The sequence below is a fragment of the Monocercomonoides exilis genome (genome assembly GCF_001643675.1).
Source record: "Monocercomonoides exilis strain PA203 chromosome Unknown scaffold38-1042076, whole genome shotgun sequence".
In the NCBI taxonomy this organism is placed as follows: Eukaryota; Preaxostyla; order Oxymonadida; family Polymastigidae; genus Monocercomonoides; species Monocercomonoides exilis.
In genome coordinates this window covers 744,675-770,065 of record NW_027150583.1, presented here as the reverse complement: position 1 = coordinate 770,065, position 25,391 = coordinate 744,675, and the positions used below count along the sequence as shown (strand labels likewise).

The 25,391-nt window shown below is 40.3% G+C and overlaps 5 protein-coding genes across 5 annotated transcripts; 3 read left to right on the top strand and 2 right to left on the bottom strand.

The window, feature by feature from the left end:
* Positions 1 to 2,920: 2,920 nt before the first annotated feature.
* MONOS_12181 (uncharacterized protein) lies at positions 2,921 to 8,043 on the bottom strand (the record flags this gene model as incomplete). Its single annotated transcript, XM_067864781.1, has 2 exons — positions 2,921 to 4,411; positions 4,470 to 8,043. The coding sequence occupies 2 exons, from the start codon at positions 8,041 to 8,043 to the stop codon at positions 2,955 to 2,957; spliced, it is 5,031 nt and encodes a 1,676-aa protein (XP_067723258.1). The 3' UTR covers positions 2,921 to 2,954.
* Positions 8,044 to 14,002: 5,959 nt separating this feature from the next.
* On the bottom strand, positions 14,003 to 18,991 carry MONOS_12182 (uncharacterized protein; the record flags this gene model as incomplete). The annotated part of the gene is made up of 1 exon (XM_067864782.1): positions 14,003 to 18,991. One exon carries the CDS (start codon positions 18,989 to 18,991, stop codon positions 14,003 to 14,005), a length of 4,989 nt encoding a protein of 1,662 aa, XP_067723257.1.
* A 1,459-nt stretch (positions 18,992 to 20,450) lies between these two features.
* Positions 20,451 to 20,876, top strand: MONOS_12183 (uncharacterized protein; the record flags this gene model as incomplete). The annotated part of the gene is made up of 1 exon (XM_067864783.1): positions 20,451 to 20,876. One exon carries the CDS (start codon positions 20,451 to 20,453, stop codon positions 20,874 to 20,876), a length of 426 nt encoding a protein of 141 aa, XP_067723256.1.
* Positions 20,877 to 22,647: 1,771 nt separating this feature from the next.
* MONOS_12184 (uncharacterized protein) lies at positions 22,648 to 23,199 on the top strand (the record flags this gene model as incomplete). The annotated part of the gene is made up of 2 exons (XM_067864784.1): positions 22,648 to 22,983; positions 23,029 to 23,199. 2 exons carry the CDS (start codon positions 22,648 to 22,650, stop codon positions 23,197 to 23,199), a joined length of 507 nt encoding a protein of 168 aa, XP_067723255.1.
* Positions 23,200 to 23,355: 156 nt separating this feature from the next.
* Positions 23,356 to 24,243, top strand: MONOS_12185 (putative DDE superfamily endonuclease; the record flags this gene model as incomplete). The annotated part of the gene is made up of 1 exon (XM_067864785.1): positions 23,356 to 24,243. The coding sequence occupies one exon, from the start codon at positions 23,356 to 23,358 to the stop codon at positions 24,241 to 24,243; it is 888 nt and encodes a 295-aa protein (XP_067723254.1).
* Positions 24,244 to 25,391: the final 1,148 nt, after the last annotated feature.

Genomic DNA, 25,391 nt, shown 5'->3' with positions numbered 1-25,391 from the left:
CAGAACTTAATTGTCGAGTCCTTAAACAGTGCGGTTCTATCAACATGGACTGCAAACTTATTTGACTTTGCGCATTTTGCCCAAGCCTGGATGGAAGAGAACCGTGGTGATTTTCCTGATGACTTCGTCGAATGGTGCAATACATGAACAACGCTTTTTATGAAGTTAAAAGAGAAGGGCTTCCCTTCCTCCTGCCTTTGCGCATCGAGATCAGCTGTTTCCCTCTTCTCCAGAATTGCCTATGGAGAGGATATCGGTAAAGTGCTAATTATCATGACATTGTTCCGCTCGTTTCACAAATCACACAAACAGCGAACCCCCGTCACTTACATGTGTTCCCTCTCCCTGATTTTCAATTACTATAACTCCCAACAAGATAACAACTTCTTATCATTCTTCGACTTGACAGTGACGTACATCCTACTCAATACTCTGTTCACAGCCTGCCGTTTTCATGAGCTAGAACAAATCTCTATGAGTAAGTCAATATTTGATAGTGAAGCAATTCATTTTCATGCAAAGATAAAAACATCTCTACCACCAAGTTACCTCACTGTTCCATACCTAAAGAAATTAGACGTAAAAGTGTGCCAAGTAAACACCATTATTTGCCTCTGGGAAAGAGCGAAGAGGACCTATGAATCTAGAGACACCTTCCTATTGAATACAACTCATCACACACCATTGAAGACATCGGGAATCAGGAAGCTAGCAAGGCTTGGCATGACACAGGTGGGAATCCCGGAGGAATTCAGACCGTACACTATTTAAAAATTTAACTGAATCCGCGCTCACGCTGAAAGAAGTCCCAGAAATTCTCATTGCGAAATATGCATAGCTTTCACCAAGCGCACATGCCCCGTCACGCTCTTATTTCCATTCCAACATCGCAGCAAATATGGCAAACATGCTTCTTGTTCCGCCGCAACCCCATACAAATCCAACCCAATACCCACAACAGCCATCTTTCGCTCCTCCAAACCTCTCTACAGGCTTCCCATCACAGTCAGCTCACACACAGGAAACAATAAAACCACTGACAAACACACAATCTGCACAAATCACATATGGTTTCTTTCAGAATAGGATTAAAGAACCCTCAGAAGACCACACAACAGGAACCAACGCGATGAATGCTTGCAACTACGTGGAACTCACAACAAATCGAATAGTGCAAACAAGCTAAGTCAGACACTTTCAGGCAGACTTATAGTAACTCCAAATTACTAACATTCCCATATCAAGAAGTGTTGTAGTTTTGTTTGTTCTTTTCGAAAAAGTGCCAATAAAGAAAAATGTCCCATTAAAAAGATAACCCTATAGATTTTTTTTTCTTTAAAAAGGATGCATGACAAAAACAGAAAATTCGCACCTAACAGGACCTATAATGTTATATTAATGCATTTAATTGCAGAAAATCTGAAACAAAAACGAGTTTCTGAATGTTACTTTAAGTTGTGATCTGACTGCATTCGCTTTTTGGCAGCATTTTATCTGCAGCCTTTTTGCAATGCGACGCCTGCACCTGATGACTTTGCTTTTTCTGCTTTTGTGTTTTTCTGGAGAGGTTGCCAAAATGCACCACGCCAGCTCTTTGGCAGGCTTTGCCGTTTCCGCACTTCACAAAAGATCTTCCGATTTGTGTTTGGCCATCAAAAGAAGTTGAATGAGAAACCCCATTTTATGGCTCTATGCTTTGTTTTCCTTTTTGTTTCGTGTGCTTCCAGGTTTCCAGGTTTCCTGGTTTCCTGGTTTCCTGGTTTCCTGGTTTCCTGGTTTCCTGGTTTCCTGGTTTCTGAGAGCCCAACCCTCCGAAGTTTTTCTAGCATTTGCGCCAACTTGCCCTCCCCTTCCCCCCAAAAAATTAATAAAAAATAAAGATAAATAAAATAAAAGGCAAGGTTTGGTGTCTGGATGATCCTTCTGCTCAAAAAAGAAAAAAGAAAATAAAAAAAAAGCGAAGTGAAGAGAAAACGCAGCAGGCCACCATCTGAAGCTGCGAGGCCAGACAAAATAGCATGCTGATTGCCAGCCCAGCAGCAAAAAGCAAACAAAAACAAAGCAAAACAAAGTCTTAATAAATCTTATAAATTCTTATAAATTCTTATGAAATTAAACAAACAATTTGTAACAAAATGCAAAGCATAGCACAACATAAAAATACATGCAAAACATGAAAATACGAGTGGAAATAAAAACACTTTCATGAAGACAAATGTACGACGGGAGAGGGAGCGAAATAAAGACAAGCAAGATTATCGATGCACCGCACAGCTCTGCCTCCAGCCGGCAGACGCCACTTCCCCGGACGAGCCCGGCACACACATAAAACGCTGCATCCACCTTTCTTTCTGCTCAGATCCACCAGGAAAAAAAAGAAAAAGAAAAAGAAAAAGAAATGGCAGGAGCAAGCATCAAATGCGTATCCCAGATGCGCGGCAGGGCATAAACAAATAACATCAAATGCACTCACCCACCTACTCACTCACTCACTCAGCAAAAACAGAAAATTTTCCATTTTCATCTCTCCTTCCTCCCCTCTTCCTCCCCTCTTCCTCCCCTCTTCCTCCCCTCTTCCTCCCCTCTTCCTCCCCTCTTCCTCCCCTCTTCCTCCCCTCTTCCTCCCCTCTTCCTCCCCTCTTCCTCCCCTCTTCCTCCCCTCTTCCTCCCCTCTTCCTCCCCTCTTCCTCCCCTCTTCCTCCCCTCTTCCTCCCCTCTTCCTCCCCTCTTCCTCCCCTCTTCCTCCCCTCTTCCTCCCCTCTTCCTCCCCTCTTCCTCCCCTCTTCCTCCCCTCTTCCTCCCCTCTTCCTCCCCTCTTCCTCCCCTCTTCCTCCCCTCTTCCTCCCCTCTTCCTCCCCTCTTCCTCCCCTCTTCCTCCCCTCTTCCTCCCCTCTTCCTCCCCTCTTCCTCCCCTCTTCCTCCCCTCTTCCTCCCCTTCTTCTCTTTTCTCTATCTCACGAATACTCTTTCGCCACATTCGTCATCGTGAATGCCATCTGCCCTCCTTCTGCCTCCTCCTCTCTCGGCGTCACCACCCCGTCTCCTCTGCTTCCTCTTCTGCTCCAAACTCTGCTCCCAACTCTGCTTTGCCCTCTGCTCCCCTCGCCCCGCTTCCCGCCCTGCGCCGACGGCGGTGCTGGCAGCCCATACAGGCCATCCTCTGCCGTCATCCCCAACAGCCCTGATGATGATGTTGTTGTTGTTACGTCTCCTGCTTCTCTCTTTTCTCCTGCATCTTCCTCCTCATCTTCCTCTTCTCCCACCACAGACACCCTGCCCGTCGATGAATGCGACGAATGACTCAGTTGAGATGTGTGAGTCACTTGAGATGAATGCGACGATTGTGAAGTGGCTGTCTGCGCATTCCCAATCGGCATCGCCCCCAGCCCTCCAATCGGCCGAAGCACAAACTCACTCCCACTCCTTCCTCTTTCTCCCTCCTTTTCTCCCTCCTTTTCTCCCTCCTTTTCTCCCTCCTTTTCTCCCTTCTCCCTTTCTCCCTCTTCTCTATGTGATAAATGAGATGAGTCTGCCTCTATTGTTCCAGAAGACATCAGCCCTGTGTCTTTCCCACTCGCTGTCATTTCCTTCTCATCCTCTCCTTTCCCTTCCTCTTCTTCCTCTTCTTCCATCTCCGTCTCCATCTCTTTCCCCTTCATTTTCGTCTTATCCTTCTCCATTTTCTCATCTCCTTCCCCTCCCTCCCCAGGCAAGTCCGGGTCGCGCCACATAAACTCCCGCAACACCCGCGCCCCCTTCACGTCTGCCAGCATCACCTTCTGCACAATCCACACCACCGCCGAGAAGATCCCCATAAACCCCATCAGCGTCGACAGCATGTTCGCAAAGAACGTGAACCACTTGTTCCGCGCCGTCCAGCTCGTCTGCAGGATGTCGATGTCCCGCTCAAAGTCCACCTCCACCATCAGCCCGTAGTCCACAAACATGTCGTCGTTCGTCGCCGTCGACCCCAGCGCATACGACGAAGACACTATCTGCATCCCCTGGTGCTCCTCGTTCTGCGCATCCACAAAGAACGACGCTATCAGCGAGAACACAAACCGCAGCGGCGTCTTCCCTTTGATCGCATCCCCCGTCTCCGTCTTCGCCGCAATGCTCTGGAACGACATCCGGTCCCCCGCCTTCTCAAATTGGATCCCCGTGTCCACTCGCATCCCTGCATACACCGCAAACGCATGCGCCTCCTCCTCCGTCGACTCCACAAAGATCTTCGGCCCTGCCCCATCTCCAACACCTCCTCCACTTCCACTTCCATTTCCTCCTCCACTTCCTCCAAAGTCCATCTTGCTCAGCCCTGCTGCCAGGCGGATCTCGCAGTCGGCAACTGTGTTGTGGAAGATGTTCTTCGACGGCGTCTGCCGGCACTTGATGTCAAACGGCTCTCCTCCTCCTTTTATTCAATAACAACAATTTAATAATAACAAATAAAATAAAATTCAATGGCACACTTGCATTCACAAAGTTCTGTGTCGAGATCTTCAGCGTGTCTGCACACTCCCCATACCCCGTCGTCTCCCCCACATCCTTCACCCCCCGCACACACGTCGCATGCATGTCCTTCATCGTAATCACAAACTCCATGCTGTCCATCGTCGCCTCATCCAGCTTCCGCTGCGGGTACATCGCCGACGAGATCAGCGCCTTCGTCTCCGTGATGTTGTTCAGCGCAAACTCCACAATGATATCTGCCATCGAGCACACCAGAAACGTCACAAACGTCGCCGTCACAAACGCCCCCACCTTCGACTTCCGCATAATCTGCGGCGCTTTGTGCGTCGTCCTGTCGTAGTGTGCCGGGTTCGACTCCGAAAACACATCCACCAGCCAGATGTGCTCCCGGCACGGGCACACACACAGCAGCGCCCCAATCACCACCCCCAGCCCAATGCCCCCCAAATAGCACACAATCATCACCACATACGACACCCCGTCCATCGTCTGGTAGAACGGCGGCTGCACATCCGTCTCTGCCGCCGGCGGAAACATCGCCTTGTTCGTCGTCGACCCCACAGGACAATACTTCTCTCCCTCTTCCCCCGTTTTCTTTATTTCTTCTTCTTCATCTTCATCACTGTTCAATTGTGTTGTATTGTTGCTGTTCCTCCTCCCCTTTCCATCACCTCCCATAACCCTTCTTGTCTTCTTCACAATCACCTCATTCCCCTCATAATTCCCATTTGCCACTGACGCACTCTCCCCACACGGCGTGCATGTCCCCGACCCTTCCCGGTTGTTGTAGTACCCCGCCGGACACGACTTGCAGTGGTACGGCGACGACGCCCCCACCCACCGCGCCACCGACCCTGCCCGGCACAGCGTGCACTCCTTCTGCTTCCACTTCTTGTTGAACGACCCCACCCCGCACGCCACACACGCCGATGTCGCATCCCCCCCGTCCAACGCATACGTCCCCGGCGAGCAGTGGAACGCCCCCGCCAGCTCCACCACCACCATCTGGTTGTGCGGCTGCTGCTCCGTCGGGATGTTCTTCCCGATGATCAGCCCCCCAAAAGCATACACCGTCCGCCCAAACACCACCGCCGCCCCGCCCGCCATCTTCAGGAACCCTTCCCCGCCCACCCCCGCCTGCCGCCGCACCACAGGCGCACTCACGTTCTTCAGCTCCACATACGTCACACAGCTCTGCGGGTAGTCCACATCCAGCCCCCCGTACGACACAAACCCCTCGTCCGTCGCCACCGTGTAGCTCTCGTAGAACATCGCTGCCCCGTCCCCTGCCCCCACCCCCAGCTCAATCGGGTCGCTGTAGTATGCCAGCGCCCGCGTGCTGTTCTCCGTGTCCATGTAGAACGACGCGTCGTCGCACGCAAAGTCCACCAGCAGCTGGTCCACCCGCCCAATCGACTGTTTATACCCCGAGATGCCCCCGCCAATCAGCAGCAGATCCCACTTGTCCTCTCCGCCCCCCACCCGCCGCGTCGTCGGAAACACAAACCCTCCCTCACGCCCTTCCAGCTCATACTCCACATTCGATCCCAGCATCCCCTTCTCTGCCAGCCGCTGCTGCTTGCTGTTCAGCACCCTCTTCCCTTTCCCTTTCCCTTTCCCATTCCCTTTCGCCCCAATCTTCCCAAAGTCCACAACCTCCCCTTCTTCTCCCCCTTCCCATTCCAAATCCCGAATCTCTTTCTTCATCCGCTCCACAAACTCTGCCATCTTCCGCTTGTTCAGCGTCTCTGTGTCCACATCCCATTCATTCCCTTCTCCTCTCCTTTCTCCTCCGCTGTTCTCATACGACGGCCGCACAAACACCGGCGGGTCCTTCTCCATGTCAAACTGCGCCTTCGGCACATACTTCGTCCGGATCCGCATCCACTTCTGCGTCACCAGCGAGAACCGCCACACCTCGTTCGACGGCTCCGTCCCCACAAACCCCCCGATGATGAAGATCGTCTTGTGCAGCACCAGCCCGATCCCGTTCGTCACCGCCGGGCACCGGAAGTCCGTCAAAGGCTCAATCACCCGCCACCGGTGCGTCACCGACGAGTACGCCCACAGGTCGTTCTTCGCCTCCACACTCCCCGTCTCCGAGTTCTTCCCATACCCCCCATACACAAACAGCCGCCCCGCATGCTCGCACATGCAGAAGTCGTACAGGAATGGCGCCTCTCGCGACCCTTTCTCCGTCTCCCCCGCACTCCACCTCTGCGTCCCGAAGTCGTAGCTGTGCAGGTCGTTCAGCAGCACCCCGCCTTCCCCAATCCCCCCAAAGATCCACATCTTGTTCTCCACCGCCAGCGCCCGGTGGTGCGACCGCGGCTGCGGCACTGTCGGCATGTTTCGCGCGATCTCCTCAAACCTCAGCTCTAGCCTGTTCTTCTTCTTCCCTCCATTCTCCCTTTCATTCCCACTCCCACTCCCACTCCCACTCCCACTCCCACTCCCACTCCCACTCCCACTCCCACTCCCACTCCCACTCCCACTCACTGTGTTGAACTCAACCTCAATCATGTCCCCCAGCTTCTCCCCGTCCTTGTCTCCCCCAAATATAAACCCCACCCGCTTCCCCGCCACTGCTGCATCCTCCATCACAATAACCCCGCACCGCCGCCGCCACAGCCCCTCGTCCTCCACACTCACCACCTCCGCCACCACCTCCTTCGTCGCGTCTGCTCCCCCAAAGTCCAGCACCACAAAGTCCCCCACTGTGCACGCCTCCGCCCCGTAGTCAAAGCCCCCAAACACATACACACACGTCCCGTACTGCCCCAGCCCCGCCTCCACCCGGCTCCTCACAACAACCTCTGCCCCGCCTCCATCCACTGTCTTGCACAAACTCCACACCCCGCTCCCAAGCTCCAGCTGGTACACCTCCTGCGTGCTCTTCCCCGACTTCGTCAGCCCCCCAAACACATACAAGCAGGACCCCGTCGCATACGCCCCGCCCCCGCTCCGCTCCTCCGGCACCTCTGCCCCTGCGCTCCAGCTCACCTCCCTCCACCCCTTCGCGTCCATGCTCCACTCCCACACGTCCCGCTGCTTCCCCGCAAAATCCCGCCCCCCAAACACATACACCTTCCGCTCCGCCACCGCATAGTGCGCCCCCTGCCGCGCCGACGGCCGCACTCCCCCTTGCTCCACCTTCTTCCACGTGTTCTCCTGCGTGTCAAACACAAACATCTCGCTCGACAGCCCGCTCGGCCCCTCCCCGCCCCACACATAGATCTCCCGCCCGTCAACAAAGCACACAAAGTTCTTCCGCTCCGGCGTCCCCACCCCGCTGTTCGTCTCAATCGGGTTGAAGTCCCGCGTCTTCGTGTTGTACGCAAACACATTCCGCGTGTACGCCCCCGTCTGCCCCACCCCCGCCACAAAGTACACCAGTTCCGCCCCGTCCTCCGCCGACCGCACCCCCACCATCGCCAGGCTCTCCCGCGGCGACGGCCCAATCCCTCGCGCCGGCGACTTCCTGTACCCCACACACACCTCATCCCACACCACCGCCCCCCACACCCCGCATATCAGCGCTGCTGCCATTTGCCACATCTGCATCCTGCCCATCTGCTGACACCTGTCTCGCTATCAAGCAAATACAAAAATATCAACAGCCTAAGCAAATAATTATGCATCCCACACTGATCATATAAATAAATTTATTTGTTAAATTCGATTGTTATGTTATCTTTGAACAGTGTTATAGATTATTTCTCTTTTATTTTTAACTTTTGAGGCAAAATGAAAAAATATCGGAACTCTCAATTTTTTACTAAAAAATAGTTAAAGTCATTTACTTTATATATTGACGAATTTGCCAAATTATTGGTAATTGGATATGAAATTGAAATGATTTTAGATAAATGGAAAAAATATTATATTTCAAATTAATGGATTGTGATCAACAGTATTTGACGACAAGATCTGTAGAGGAAAAAAATAGTCAAACAGTATTTCAATTGAATACTCTCTTCCATGATAAAGAAGAAACGTGGAATTGGCTTTTTCAACATTTTCAAGAGTTTGATGCAAAGGATTGCCCCAAATGCAGAAACAAAAGGAAAATTCGAGAAGAAACGGAAGGATACAAATGTCTTTGGTGTCAAACATGCAGGAAAAAGCATCAATGTGTACGAATTACATTTTTTTTCCAAAATGAAACTTCCTATTAATATTGTTCTGCAGATTCTATTATATTATTGGATTGGAATTGGATTGAAACAGATTCATTAACTTACAGGTGTTTCTTTTCCAACTATTGGTTATTGGACAAGCGTTATTCGTGTTGTTTGCACACAAATATGGAATGAAATGATGCCACAATTAGGAGGACCTGGAAAATACGTCGAAATTGATGAGTCAGTTTGGAGGAGAAGGAAATACGGAAGAGGAAGAAAGAAAGATTTATTGTGGATTTTTGGAGGAGCAGAAAAAAAGGAAGGAAGGAGGAGGAGCTGGCGCAAATTTTGTCATCATTGTTCCAAACAGGACAAAAGAAACGTTGATTCAAATAATTCAAGATAGAACAGTGCCAAGAACAACAATAAATAGTGACGAATGGAAAAGATACAGTTGTTTGAAAGATGTAGGATGTGCTCATATTACAGTTTGTCATAAAAGGAACTTCAAAGATCCAGAAACAGGAGCTTGCACAAATGCGGCATAAGAGTAATGGAGTCATTTTAGAGCATTTCCCCCAAGCATGGAGTTAGAAAAACGATTATTGCGGATTGCTTGTCCATGAGGCTTGTAAAACGAAATCTGAACCCAAGCTTTGTCGAAATATTGCAAAAAATGTTACATTTTATCCAGAAAAAAACCCATATTTATGGATAATGAAATTGATCTTACAGAAAATGATGAAATTCCTGATGCTGACGATATCCCATATGTGCCAGATCAGCTGAAATTGAAGAAGATTCATGTGGCGTTGGTGACGGAGAGGATGCTTCTAATTATTCTGATGATTAAACAGAAATTATCGGTTGATCAGTTTGATAACAAATCGATTTAATTAATATTTCAGAACATTTTCAGACAATTTTTTTCACATCACAATAGATTAATAATATTAAATAAATCATTTTAAACATCAATAATCACAGATAAAAAGTTTAGATATTCTTTTAATTTGCCACTTTTGGATGTTTGTTTTTAATATAAATTTATAATTTGACTTTCTTTTCTTTTTGTTTCTCTTTTGGCATTTCAAAAATATTTGAAATAAAATAATGATAAGTGTGCATGATTCTCCATTTTGTGAAATGATGAACTGCAAACGTAAACTTGTGTGACTTATTGACTTTTTACCACAAAATTTATATTACTGACGGACTAACAAATATTATTTCTTTGGAAGTGAAAGTATTTTCAAATTGTAATCTACAGCGATCAATAATAATTCATCAATTATTTATTTATTTATTTATTTTTGAAATTATAAAAGAAAGACCATTGTTATTTGGATAAAAATATTTTTCCTTGTTTCGGAAGCACAATTTATTTAGGTGTAATCCCAACAGACAGACATAACCCTAAATAGTAATTTTTGAGTTATTATTTCCTTTATTTGTACCCTAAAAGCCATAATAAACACACAGAAATAACTATTATTTTTCATACTCCAGCATTCTTAATTTGCAATCATTCGAATTTTCTCTTTAATTAAAAAAAAGAATTATTTTTGTTGGATCACATAAATGAAATACTCGAAATAACGTTTTACTTTGTTGTTATTGGGGTTGTTTTTAATATGAGAAAAAGTTGTATGACAAATAATTATTACATAATGGAATAGATTTTCATAGAAAATAAAATACATAAAGGGTAATATCTTTCTTTTGAGCAAATGCCATAATTTTATACTGACGAGTTAGCCAAACTCTGAATTGTGACACGTCAGTGACGCAAATCACATCACTGACATCAATTCAAGTCAACGAAATTGTTGTGATCAATAATGAAATAGAATAATGAAACAAACACAGGGGGATGTGATAAAAATTATTCGTCACAAAAAAAAAAAAAAAAAAAAAAAAAAAAAAAAAAAAAAAAAAAAAAAAAAAAACATGTGATTATATAAATTAACATATCGATGGAATTGAGTTTGAAAAATCGTCAGAAGTTTTAAAAATAACTTTATATTATGCTCCTTTGGGTGCTTTTTGAGGTCCCATTTCTTTTTTTGCATATTCTGGAGGGTTTTTTGATATTCCCTCAAGTAGTTCTGTTTTGTTAACAGGCCACATGTTACGTTTTCTTTATAAAGATTTAACTGTTATGGGTAGCTCGCAACGGACAATCCATAAAATAAAACTGATACAAATTCTTTTTTTTTTTTTTTGACGATGAAGTTGTTGTTGTTCTGCAGTCAATGGATTATGCAAAGGTTCTTTTCATGAGTGTGAAGATAAACTGATCATTTGGTTGTAGAATATGAGAAGTGCGTGAAGGCAGTTTTATAAGATCAATCGAATTGTCTCAGAAAATAATTCTTATTTCTTCTAGAGAGTGACACATTCCCACATCCATGATTAAAGCATTATGGGCAAATTCCATTCTAATTGCTTTTATTTTTATCACAATTTCAATGATGAAACATTTCTTATATAAATTCAAAAACAGCACAGAAGTTATGTGTCCGCTTGTTGAAGGAACGAAAACAGCTTGAGAAGTTGGAGCAAGAAGATATTCTTGGAGAATTGTTTTGAAAAGGATAATTATTGGCTCCATGTATCGACAACCATTCGCACTTGTCACATAAAAAAGGTTGATGTTGGTAGTGAGGTCTCAAATACTAATTAAGAAGGTTCATTTAAAACCGGAAATAATCACATCAATTTTCACACAACTGCTTGTGTATATATCCGATTTAGATAAAATGCGATATTAATTTATACAGAATAAAAAAAAAATATTTTATAATTCATTTTAAGTCAAATTATTGATATTTGGAAATTCATCATGAATACACACTTTTCAAAAGTTAAAACAATCTTTTCTATTATAAAATATTATTAAGACCTATTTAGTCACATTTCTGAATTATTGAAAAATAGATAAATTTGATCAAAATGTCCACTTTTCATTGAAAAAACCATCCATAATGAAATAAAATGTGATTATATAAATTTAGTTCTGTGATTTTATGCGATGGAAAATGAATGAAAAAGAGGTAAAAATGTTCATGTGAAGAAAAAAGTGACTTTAAATGAATATGATCATTGATGATGTGATTTAAACCAGTTTTCATTGTTCTCACCTAAAATATTGAACTCATTTTTTTATTTAATCATGTGCATATTTCGATTTTTCTTTTTTTCTTTTTTCGTTTCTTTCATAATCAGTATTGAGAATCTCTTGAATATGATTAAAAATGTGAATTTTAAAAACAAAAAGATCAAGCTTCCAAACCATCGATTGAATGTCTTTCAGTCTGATTTTTTTTTGTTCGGACAATAGCTTAATAACCTGATTTTCCACTGTTTCCAGTTGTTTGTCTTCTTATAATAATTGCAGGCAAACTTATTTTTACAATATATTGTTTTGATTTCAATGGTGTCATGCCTTTTCCCCATACTCCGTTAACAATAGCATTGGATCCAACTTCAGTTTTTATAAATGATAATTGACACTTCTTAATGTTTTTGAAAACTATTTGCGAAGCAGAAAAAAGTGTTTTGCAGCCTGTTGTTGCCATCAGCCTGTAAAGAAAATTTGAATGTATTTATTTTGAAGCATCCATAATTATATATTCAATCAAAAACTAAATTGATCTTATAACAAACAAATAAATTAATAAAGTTTATTTTCTGCAGTTAAAATAAAAAAATCCAGTTTGTGTTGTTTGTAATTGCAATTTCATAAAACAAAAAATATTTTCTTCACTTTTTTTTGGACATTCCAGTTGTTCTTTCAACAATAGATAGGTTTATTCTGCTATTATTGAAGTTAATGGATTAAAAACCCAATAAATTTGAAATTTTTTCTATGAAAACATCTATATCTATCATATTATTTGTTTTCTCCAACTATTAAAGCTTCTCAAAAAAGATCAACTTCTGGATTTATCATGATCTGCTTACTTTTCCTCGTAGGGAAATACCAAAAGTAAATAAAGCTTTGGCTAACAATAAGAAGTTGGCAACACTCGATTAGATATACACCAAAGAATCTTCAGATTTTTAACTTCCTATTTAATTATAATAACATATTCATAATTATAAATATGTATTTCTTTTGTTGAGCCGATACATGTTACTTTTGAAGCGGGAAAAAGATCATAAAAAAAATGTTTTTTGATGTATTCATTATCTTCTGTCTTAAATGTTTTCTTTCTGAGAATTTTTCTTTTGGGATTTCTATCATTAAAGTCAAATATGAATCATTTTCGTTGTCTGATTCTTCAAATTCATCATTACAAAATTCGATCACATCACCAATATTTATATTTTCAACTGACTAAATTCATAACTGGTCTTCATTTATCTGTTTCCATTTTTTTGTTGTCCGTAATTTTCTATTAAATCAATCTCAACATGTTTCTTCGATGCGAAACATGAAAAATTGGTTGATATCTCTAACTTTTTCTCCATTAAGCAATTGTAATATTTGAAAAATGATCATTGTCCCCTTTATTGTGATTTATTCTTTAAATTTTGAAAACAAAACAAAACAAAAATCACAAAACAAAATACGAAAAACGAAAAAAAAGACTTCAAAAAATTGCAATATATCATCTATTAATAAAAAATATCATTTGATATTAAAATTTTCTTGACATCGATTTTTTTGGGCGTCGATCTAATCGACAATAACCAAGAAGTCTAATAAAGTGAATGATTACATAACAATAATTCACATAACAACAACCAAAAATCATTCAAATATAATAATTCATCGAAAAGTGGAGTACAATTGTGAAAAGAAATATGACTTTTATACTTCTGTTCAATCAAAGAAAAACATCGAAAAGAAAAGGTAATATGCCTGGGAAGAATGAAATCCTTTAGAAACCAAACACAAATACAAAAATAAACTTTGTGTTTTTTTGAGCCAATCATTTTCATTTCCCAAGAGACACTTGAAATAATAACTTTGAAAATAAAGAGCAAATGAAATTTATGAGAGAAATAAACAACAATATTCCAATTCAATAATTTGAAACATCTCGAACTTAAACAAACAAAAACTGCAATAATAAATGGAGATTTACAATACACTGAAAGCAATTGTGATTCCACAGATGAAAGAAATGAAACATATATTATTCAAATTAAAAACAAACTTTCAACTAATATAAATAAAATTAAAAATAAAAACAGAATTTCTGCAGTCAAATTAATGTAAAAAAAAAAAAAAAAATAAAAATAAATAAATAAATAAATAAATAAATAAAAAAACAAAGAAAAATTGGCAATGCAACGTTTTTCATGAAAAATCCTTGAGAAGAAAACATTTAAAATGATAAAAAACCCCTCTAATTCAAATGACAAATAGTCTTCCTTTGTTCTTATGTACCTCACAATTATTGATTGTCAGAGCCCAATCCATAAACAGCGTCTGCAAAGGTGATATCTTCGTCAGTAAAGTGAACATCAAACAGTGAAATTAGCTTTCTCTTTCCGACAGCTTTCACTGCATCGCTCTTTGAACGAAGCTGATCTCCAATCAACGTTAGCCTCTGCCTCAACAACAAATGTTCTTTCTTGTGCTTTTCAATTCCAGTATAATTCTTCGCAACCATTTCTCTTTCCTCTCCTGTAAACACAGCAAACGCAGTTGATGAAAGCTGATAAAACGTAGCTGTGATAGTGTCAACATGTTCGTTCTGATTAACAGATGTTAGCAATTGCTGCGCGGCATCGAGAATTGCTTCTCTTCCTTTGTCAAATGAATCTTGTCCTGTCGCCATCGATGTCATCATTTCAATCTCTTTTTCACCTTCTTTGATTGGTAGAAGTTTACGCAATTTCCCAGACACATTGTCGATAAACGCGATTTGCCCAACCCATATAAGCCCATTGGCAAACATCGAAATAAGAAACAGAAGGCAAAATATTGCAATAACAGCAACCAGAATAGTGACAGATTCCTGGACCTCTTCCTTTCCTGAGGTCAAAATCATGTTTGTCATTTTGTTTATTCCTCCAACAATATCATTCCTGAGAGCATTCAAAATAAAGCGTGCTTCGGGATTGGTAAAATTTATTTCTGAAATATCCATCTTTGAAATCCTCTGCAGATTTATCCTCATCCGTGCCAAAAGCGACTGAAGCCCATAAAGTGGTCCACTTATTCCATACATTCGGTTTGGCTCAACCTGCGAACAATCTTCAGTATCTGCAAGATAACAATCTGCCTTTCGCAGCAAAATCTCACGATTAAACTCAGTTGACATGCGCTCAACAGAAATTGTATCATATGTGTAATCGTTTGCATTCGTATAAAGAGAATCCCCAAATTGGACATCAAGATGCACAGCTTCGAAGTAATTTGACATCGGAACCAGCATGTCGCGCGCACTGGTTTGAGAGCCTGAGCAATGGGAAGAGTTGTGCAAAACTGGATTATACGATCTCGGAAAGACGATTGACTGGTTTGTACTCAGCAGCGGAAGTGGCTGGAGAACAGATGTGAGCAGAAACTGGATCTGGAAAAGAATCGAAGCACGCATTCCAGATAAGATGATATTGGCGGAGATTGGCTTGAATTTACTAACATAGACACACACCAAAACAATTGTAGTAGCTGTTGCAACAACACCAAGAACTGCTGACAGAATTATTGTAACTTTGATTTTTGTAGTAACAGGACTTGGTAACTGCTTGTATACTGCTTCATGCTTTTCTATTTCCTTTTCCATTTGTTCTTCCCAAGCTGCATCCTCTATTTCATTTCTGACCAATCCCATCTGCTTGTTTTTAGCTGCCTCGTCTGAATCATCATCATCATAATTGTATTTAATATCATCGACACCATTTTGCTGTGTCTGTTGTGTCGGCATAACTGGTTCATTGCAATCCAATGTGCTTTTATCAGTTTTTATTGAGAGCGCTTTTCCAATAGGAGTCAGAGGCAGCATCTCCATCTGCGGAAAGAAGTTATGGCTTGGCGACAATGCTTTTTTCGAAAGGAACATATTTGGAGTTGTAAGACGAGGCGTAACTTGCATCGCTTCTAAAACAGTGCCTGATTCGAATTCTGACCCAGAATGCTGGAGAGGGATTGAACCCGTGGACGTTATTTTTGAATTTAACAGATTCCCATTCACGGGAGAGAGAGTAGGAAAAAGGAATGGTGAGTGAGCAATGTTGGTAGAATCATCTTCATGATTTATGGAAAGTGACTTGCTCATTTGAATCATAGATAACGAGTTTCCTCCCATCAAAGGATTAAACGATAACAGTGATGAATTTGAATTCGTGATTGCTTTTGTTTCGGCCATTCCGAAATCTTCAGAATTTTTTGCTGTTCCAAGCTCCTGATATGCACTTTCTATCGCGCTTGTATTTATTGGCGAAATATCATCTTGCGATTTCATCGATAGTTGTTGTGTTGACATTGAATTTACGTTGATATCAGTCAGACTCGAACCGCTAAGATGAGAAGTCTGAATAGAATTATTCCCGTTTTTCTTTGAAAAGTCGTAACGGTCTCCTTCATCTGCTCCTTCGTGCGAAGCCGACGCACCGGGATCCTCCAAGAATTCTCCTTTGTTATCGCAGTTGTTGTCGTACTGCTTCGTTTCCTGATTATCGCCCGCACCAATGTTAATAGTAAAGTCTTCAACTTCCTCTTCGTCTCTCAAAAGTCTGCGTATAACACTTTGCATCTTGTTCTTTGGGACATCCAGCAACGTTTGATATGCCCTCATTCGATTCCTTACAGTCTTTTTGGTAAATATGATAAAGAGCGCAAACAGAGCAATGGTTAGAGGTGGAAGACAAACAGCAATTATGATAGAAAATGCAGTAATTATTTGAGTGCATTCTGTGTTCATAAGTCCGAAATAGTAAATGATAACTCTTTTTGCACCATCTAATATAGGCACGGGGCAATTAAACACTAAATATTGTATGTTTGACAAATAATCAGGATCTTCAGGACGGCAAGAAATATTTGATTGTAAAAGATGGTGAGTCATTTGTGAAATCGTCGCAAGAACCTCCAACATCGACGTTGAGTGCAGTATCTGGCTTTTGGTGTCTAACACTTCCTCCACGCTTCCGTCTGACCGAGTTTCGTTATTTGTCGTGATTATGAAATAATACGTGCTTATGTCAGCTGTCTCCCATATCTCCATGTTTGAAGTCGATTGATGTATGTTGCCAAGCATTGTAGCCAAATTGTCCGATGTTTCCTCAAGCATCTTCAGTAGGTCCTTCTTCTGAATCATTCCAGATGGCCAACCGTCAAAACTCGGCGGATCGGTGAAGTTGTACCTTTGGTCATATACAAAGAAGTTGTATCCGATCATCGCTGAGCGGGCTGTGTGGTACGACAAGTCGCACACGTTCCTCAGAATATCCAGATTATTCTGATAAGAATCTGTCATTATCACATAAACCACAAGCGCAACAATAAGTGCAATAATATCTACAAAATGGAAAGCAATGACTGTGAATTTCAACAAAGTAATGTTGCTTTCACGATTTCCGTTTTCGCCGCGTACTCCCATCATAAGATCTACAATCGCTGCATCTTTCTTCTTCTTCTTCTTCTTCTTCGGCATGTGATGCCTTCTGACTTCAATAGATGAATGATTCCACTGTTTCTCGCTTCTTGCCAGAGACTCTTGGTCTCCATCTAAATGCTGTGCATCACAAGAAGAAGGATCCATTCCATCTTTGCTATCAGCTCCTTTATCGGTATTTGCGCCCTCATAAACACTCCCAGCAGTCACTTCAAAGTTACCTTGTCCAACTGAACGAACAAAATTAGATTCATGCTCATTGTTGTCATCGTCTCTTATGCTCATTTTCCCGTTTCCATTTCCGTCGCCTTTCTGATCATCAGCTTCGTATTCCCCACCCTTCCCAAACGAAGCATCAAGTAGCCCCATTGCGAGTGCGTGTGTCATTGATTTGCCCGTTCCAAATGCCTCCTCTTCCATCAGATCAGCTCGATTCAGAATCATCTCTGCCTCGTCTTCGTCATCGTATATGTCCAGCAGAAGACGCGCATATCTCCGCAGCACCTCGGAATTCTGTCCGTGTGATGCAATCAGCTCTTCGTAGCTCTTTCGGGCAATCTCTTCGTTCTTTACAATTGAATTCAGAAAAACTGGAATCATCTTGTAATCCGGCTGGATTGCAGTCATATTCTCGAAAAAGTCCTTCATTGCACTCACAGCCTGCTCGTGATGCTTCTCTGCTTTAGCCAGAAGAGATGTAAAGGCAAACGAATTCATATTGCCTGCCCCGGTTCTGCCATCTCCGTTTGTTCTCCCGCCGTTCTCTTTTGCTTCACAAAACAACACAAAGTTCAGGAACAGATTTGGAGACAGTGTTCGTGCTTTTTGGATTAGAGTATTGGCCTTTATGTAGTTTTTACGATACGCTGATAAAAATGAAGCATATTGGAAGCACAGCATGCAATTGTTCATGTTCGTCTTCAGTGCGTGCGTGTATACATAATCAGCAAATGTTAGATGAATAGTTGTGTGATATTCACTCTTCTGCAAAAAACGCAGTGACGGTTCAACCATTTCGGGATTTATCATCTCAGGAAGAGCCAAAGGCTGGCTTTTGTTGAATATGTCAGATAGGTGATTTTCAAAGGCTATTGCAAGATACTTTTTTTCTCTGATCGTTCGGCCAATCTTGGGTATTAGCACGCAGCACGCAATAATTCCAGCTATTAGCCCAACAACTTGAAGCACAATAGTAATAATCCAGTTGCCTGTTGCTCCTTCAATTGCATACAGAATTTCGTCAATAAGTCTCAAACATCCAAACATGCACCATTTGCTCGCCATCAGCAGATTTCCATTCAGTTTGTACATCGGCTGAATATACACAAAATACACCACCATCGCCAGTGAAGTTCCAACTGTAACCACTCCTCGCCAGAAAGGCCATTCAATCAGTGTTCGCATCGCAAACACACACCCAAACACAAGAGATGAGTCCACCGCTTGCCATAGCCCACTTGGCGATGACCATAACCCTCCGTGCTTCGAATTGTGGTTGTATATCATGTTGTTTATCAAAAATGAAGATATCAACAGAAAACTTAGCACAACTATTGATATAATAAATCCTAAAATCGACAACAAATCGCCGAAGCAACCACCTTCAAATCCCCGATGAATCATTTGTCCTCCTGATTTATAGCAATCAAAAGCTGTAATGCATATCGAAGTAAATGGGATAAATAAGATCTTATATGTAACATTCACGATCCAACGCAGCAGTGAAATTACCCACGGCTGGGAACCAGAAATAACGCCTTGAAAAATGGCTACAGATACCAAATACACTACGAGTAATACAAAATATGCTGCGCATCCCATTAACACAAACGAAATTGATTTCCCAGCAAGATATCCAAGAGATGATCCATCAAGATAACATAAGTACTGGTGAAGTTTGCGTCAAGCAAATTCCATTTTAAAAAAAATATGAGTGGCATTTAAAAAACATATAAAAAGCATTTTTAGTGATAATTCAATAATTAAAAGACAAAACTTGTAAACCTGTGAAACTTTATTAACATCTTGCGTTGAGGTGTCGATTCGAAAGAAACTAAGTGTAATCATTTGCAACATTGTACCTGCCCATACGAAAATTTCCCATTTCACGTTCGGATGCTTCGGCTGGGTATAAAGAGGAAAAAACAACGAAAAACCAACTGTTTCGAGTTTATTGAAGCCTTCCGCTTGGGAATATTCTGCCATCACTCCACTTGACGTTGAACACATCGACATGCTCTCCTCATTTGTCATTTTTAATATCTCCTTCTCAAACAATAATTAGTGTAAAAACAGTTTTTCCGACGATCAATTACCATAATTATATATCTTATAATTGATAAAATACAATTGTTGTTTCAAACAATTTATTAATCGAACAGCAATAAACATCCATATCCAATGTGTTATAAATTACTTAAATATTATAGAACGATTAATGTTTGTCTTATTTTGTCAGTCAGTGGAATGTTGAGAATTGATCAACTGAATGGTGAACCACAATTATTTCTCGTTAATAAAAAAATTCTCCGAAATCAATGAAAGACATAAAATGATAACTTTGACAGAAATATAGTTTGTTGATAATCAAAGAAGATGCTATTCATTTTCTTTCTTTCGTTTATATGTTATGAATGGGTTTAATTCGGTGAATGATTTTTAATATTTCTCGGGTAGATATTTATTAATTTGCGGTTTTCTCCGATTTTCTGCCTTTGCTGAACATAACCGCGTACCGCAAACGCAAAATGATAAAACAATTGAAGTTTAGCTTTTTGAATAGTTTTTTATTTGACATATTGAACAAATAATCTTTATCTTAAGTTATAAAAAAGTTTTAACAACAGAATAAAAAGAAGCCATAAAGAGCGCTTCCAGCATAATGTTTCAGAACTACTTCTTGCAAAAGTGTTGAATGAAACGTTTACAGTAACTCCGAGAAATGGGGAAATTGATACACTTATTCGCATGAAAGCTCTTCTTCAATCAAGCATTTTTATTATTTCTAGAAATCTTACAACCACAAACAACTTTTGGTAATTTCAAATAGCAATGTAAGGATTATAAGAATTTAGTGGAGCGGCAAGAGAATCCGAATGAAGAAATGAGCCGAGGTTAACAGAAAATAGCCAACACCAACAAATCATTGACATTAAGATGCTCAGGAGAAAGGAAACACACAAATTTTGAGGCACAGGTCGAAAGCGAGACCTTTATCAGAAAAAGATAGCATGAGCCTGTATGCAAATTAAATCGATTCATCACGCTTTCACGCGAGAGAATGAGGCATTACACAATGAAGTTACGGAAAGCAGGAAATGCAAAGACCTTAAGCAGAGCTGGACCAGGGACACATGCGAACGTGTTTGAATCGTGTCTAAAGCATTCACCTTTACTGGCTATATCTATTGTTTCCAAGAGGAAAACGGAGTCCTATGGAAGAAAAAGCTATGAAGGAAGATATATTTCAATTCCTTTGCGAAAAATTCTCGGTGAAACAGACTTGGACATTAATGTGATCAACGATGGTGGTGCAGGCTGGGGAGAGCAGCGGGAAGCGAAAGAGAAGATACACATCATGAATCCTGCTGCTGTGGGGTGTCAGGAGCATTTTCCTATCCTGGCTTCAATGAATACCTCTGAGCCAGGCTGCCAACGAACCATGGGATGCGATTTTTCTTCTGCAGCATTCGATATGTGTGATTGAAGAAGAGCGAAGCCTGCATAGAACTGCAGAGAAAGAGAGGAGAAGGAGAGTCGGAGCTTTCTTGATTGAAACATAATAGAAAAGCAGCGCCTGAACTTTTAGAAGCGAAGAGGAACTGTTTTATTTATTAACTTTCACTAAAAGATGCAAAAATTGAAGTTTTAATGCCTAATACACTGAAATAACTGAGATAAGTGAGATAACCGAGATAACTCATATATTTGATATGATTTATATGATTTGTACATGTACGCACAGAATTCATCGTTTGATTGCGCTATCTCATTGAGCGACCAGAGATGCATTGAATAATTTAGATAATTAAGAGAATTGCGAGGAAACAGAAAATAAAGAGGAACAACACAAATTATATTATCCAAAACTTACCTCGCCTTCTCCGTTACCTCAGACTTTAAAGCAATTTTTCCTATCTTCACTGTTCAGCTCTTTCGCTTCTATTTCAAAAACGATGACACATTTATTTAAGGTCATTGAGCGATGCTAACAGCTATTGTCATCAACGAGGCTTAGATAAAAGGCTCAAAGATATTGTTTGAGTGGATATGAATAAGGACATGCTGCGGAGTTGTGTTACAAAAATTCAACTTTTTGCAAAAAGAATTCATCGCTATGCGTTAAATGGATTGAAGAATTAAAAGAGGATGTTTTTTTTTCAAATAATTTACCAAAGCGACTTAAAACAATACAAAAAATGAAAATTAAAATCAATGCAACAATACTTTTGTCCACCTGTCATATGGCGAACGTTTATAGCGAAAAGAAAAAAAAAAAAGAAATGATCTTCAATTAAGAATAGTATTTTTTTATCACAATAGTTGAAGTGGTTAAAAATATTCAGACTTCCAAAAAAAAAATATTCTCAAAATAAAACCAAACGTACATTATCCAAATGTGCATTTTATGTTTGAAAATTAACTCATTGTTAATTTCTTATCCTTTATTGCTTTGTGGAATTGTATAAACAATATTTTTGCCAATTTTTCTATACAGCACTTCAAGAATTTTAAGAAATTTGGATGTAATTTCGCATTAATGAAAAAGGGCTTCTATTTTACAACTGAAACTTTGAGGAAAAGATTAATAAACTTTCATTTTTGAAAAATTAAAAACAAAAAAAAGAAAAGAATGAAAAGCTTCTTGTTGATCTGTGTGAATGCTGATTTTTGCTTCACAACCGATTTTCTTTGGAATTGCTTTCAATTAGTGTTCCTTGCCTTCTAAAAGCTGCATTGAACAAGGAGGAAAATGAAAGTGCACAAAAGGAAGTGGAAATGGCTATGGTGACTTTGAGCCTTATAATCTGTTACGCAGTTTGAAGTTGTATTGTTTTTGTTTATTTAATGATTTATTTCCTATTTTTATATATTTAACAGAAAATAGAAAAAGAGGTGTAGGGTCATATTTTTATGAGATTCTATTTTTTTTATTAGTACCTGTTTTTTTTTTAAATTCAATTATTTAGCCATCCACATTTCGATAAATTAAGAGTTTTTTTGATTTTTAAGAAAATTATTAACAATTGAATAATTACACTTATATGCATAACCTATTTCTTATGTAAGTGGAGGTGGGGAAATGGGGGGATTAAAAGCCTCCCGTTGAAATTCTATCAGTTACAGGTTGAGTCAAATGTATTAAATACTATCAAATATGCATTTAATGTACAAAAAATAAAATTTCAATGAATATGGAAATTAATAATAATTAAATAAATAAATTGGCATTATGATCATAACCCAAAAAAACAACAATGAAAAAGGAAGTTGCTAGAAAATCTACTGCGGGTCAGCTGGAGCTGCGGGAGGCGATGCTATCATTCAAATACAGACAATATCGGAATCCACTGGAGCGAATGGCACATATTGTGAATGATGGAGCTGTGCGTATGGTGGATGCATACAACAGCAAAAAATTTAGCAAAATTCGAATCAAGTGTGCAGTGAAGGCTGTTCGGCAAGGCAGATTGGTTTCTAAAATAGGAAGGCCAGCTGTGGTCATTGGAGAGAAAGAGCAAACAGTGCTGGATGAAATAAATATTGAATCGCTATCTGGAGCCAGCCTAACTATCGAGAAAATGTGTGAACTGGTTTGTATTAATATTCTTTGAAATGTGATAATAAATATTAATCAGATTAAAAATGCAGTGAAAGATTTAAAACCAGAAAACACACCAGATGAAAAAGTATCTGCTTCCGTTGCCTACGACTTCATCAAAAGACATCCCGAACTGAAGACTTCAAAGCCGAAAATTGTTGACACAAACAGGCTTGCCGTATCATGCCAACAAGTACTGAAGCCCTGATATGATATGCTGAATGGAATGCATCAGAAAAATAGTTCCAGCAATGCCTTCATCTTCAACGTGGATGAGTCATCACTAAGGATCCCGGACAGCTCCAATCGGAATGTTGTGCATCCAACAAACGTTAAACCCAGTTTCGCTAAATCTGCGGCACGAATGGCGAATTCTACTTTGATTGCGGCAGTGGCAGCTGATGGCCAATCACTTCCTTCAGTGATTCAATGGCCAAGTCTTAAACTCCCAGATGATTTGAAGCCTCTTCAATCTTCAAATCTTGAGATATGGCCGAACAGATGCGGATGGATGGAATCTTCGACATTCAGAAAATATGTACTGACAATTCTTCTCCCGTCAATCAAAGAAAGAAGACAACGCATGTCACTCGACGAATCACACTGCTTGCTACTAATCGACTTCCACGTTTCTCATGCAGATCCAACAATCTGGCGGGAGTTCAAAAAAGAAAATGTGGATGTTGTGACGTTCGTCCCTCACAGCACACACATCACCCAGCCACTGGACAGAGGTGTATTTGCTGTTCTAAAGTCTGAGATGAGTTCTCAGTTTGAAGCCCCTTCATCTACATCTTCAACTGCAAAGAGAATAACTCTGGCAGAAGCTCTACAGCAAGCAATTCATTTGGCACTATCACCTTCAGTCATAAAGAGAGCAATCAAATGCAGCGGTGTGCTGAAAGACTCGTCTGGGCCAGTTCTGATGAAGCTTCCTCAATCATCGACTTATCCTCTTCCTTTTCATATAAATCGATTTGACTTCTACGGAAAAGAAATAACTGAAGAAAAGTTCCTTAATGAGTGGGAAGATTATTTGAAAAAGAAAATTGAAATGGAAAATGAAAAAGAAAACATTTCTGATGAAGAAAATGAAGAAACAATGAATTTCACAAAAAAGCTGAAAAGAAAGTTCAAAATACTTCAAGATGAAAACGATATCGAGAAAGAATCATCCGATGAAATTGAGCGAGGAAAGGGAAAAAGAAAAGTCATTCGCAAATTAGATTCGAGTTTTGTATTTTTTTTTTGAATTTTTTTTAGATTTTTTCATTTCAAAAAATTTTGGTACTAATAAAAAAATGGGTACTAATAAAAATATGACCCTACATTTCACATAAGAAAATCAAACCTTTTTTGGAATTTATTTCTGAAATCTCTGACTGTTTTTCGATGTTTCTATTACCAGGTTTTTCGCGGGAGTAATAGTATTCTGAATGAGCGATTTTCCATCCGGAGTTTAACAACTCCTGGAGGGAAAAATCTGTAGAAACTGTATGTAAAACGTTGGCTTGAATTAGCATTTGAAGATTCGTATAACAGCGTTAAATTTTTCAAGACACTCAATGTTTTCACTATTTCAAAAAAGAATCACAAAAAAATAAAAAGAAAAAATAAGCCAATGGAACAGATTGAAAAAAGTTGCAATATAATTGAATACAGACTATTAAAGATAGTTTCAATATCATTGCGAAAGGGTTTACCTTTTTTGGATTGGTAAAGGAAATTCAACAAACACCCTGTAGAATCTTCTTAAACAAGATTTGTCAATAGCTCGTTTATTTTAGAAGCGTGACGACTTTTTGTTGAGCGAGGACGAAGAGAATAATCGTTTTTTTCCACCTGCATTTGAGTTTTTAGATAATGGTTTTATTACCTTTATTCGTTTTTACACCTTATTTCCTTTTTTAACCTTCTTCTTCTTCTTCATTTTCTTCTTCTGCGTTTTCTTCATTATATATGTGCTCGATTTTGCGCAAAAAGACTCTTAAAATATTGCTATGTTTTCCTGTATTTATCTTGGCTTTTATATATTTGGGCTTTGTGAAATCTTCACCTTTTTATAGATCTTTTATTTTCAACAGAATCAGTCTGTTTTCTTCCTGTCATGTTCTTCTTTCCTCGCATCTGCTTCCTCTTCTCTCTCTTTGTCTCTCTCTTTTTTCATAAGCATTATTCTCACCCCAAAATTGTTAGATTCTTCCGCATTCTTCTCTTTTTCCTTTTCTCCACTTTCTTTTTCCTCAAAGCCATTTTTCTTGTTCACAACGATTTTTCCTTGTTTTCTTGTTCTGTACTGCATCTCCCTCATTCCTCTTCTCCTTCGTGAAGCACTCCAACTCCAACTCCAACTCAAATTCTTTTAAATTTCTTTTGTCCTTTAACACTTCATAAAATTCT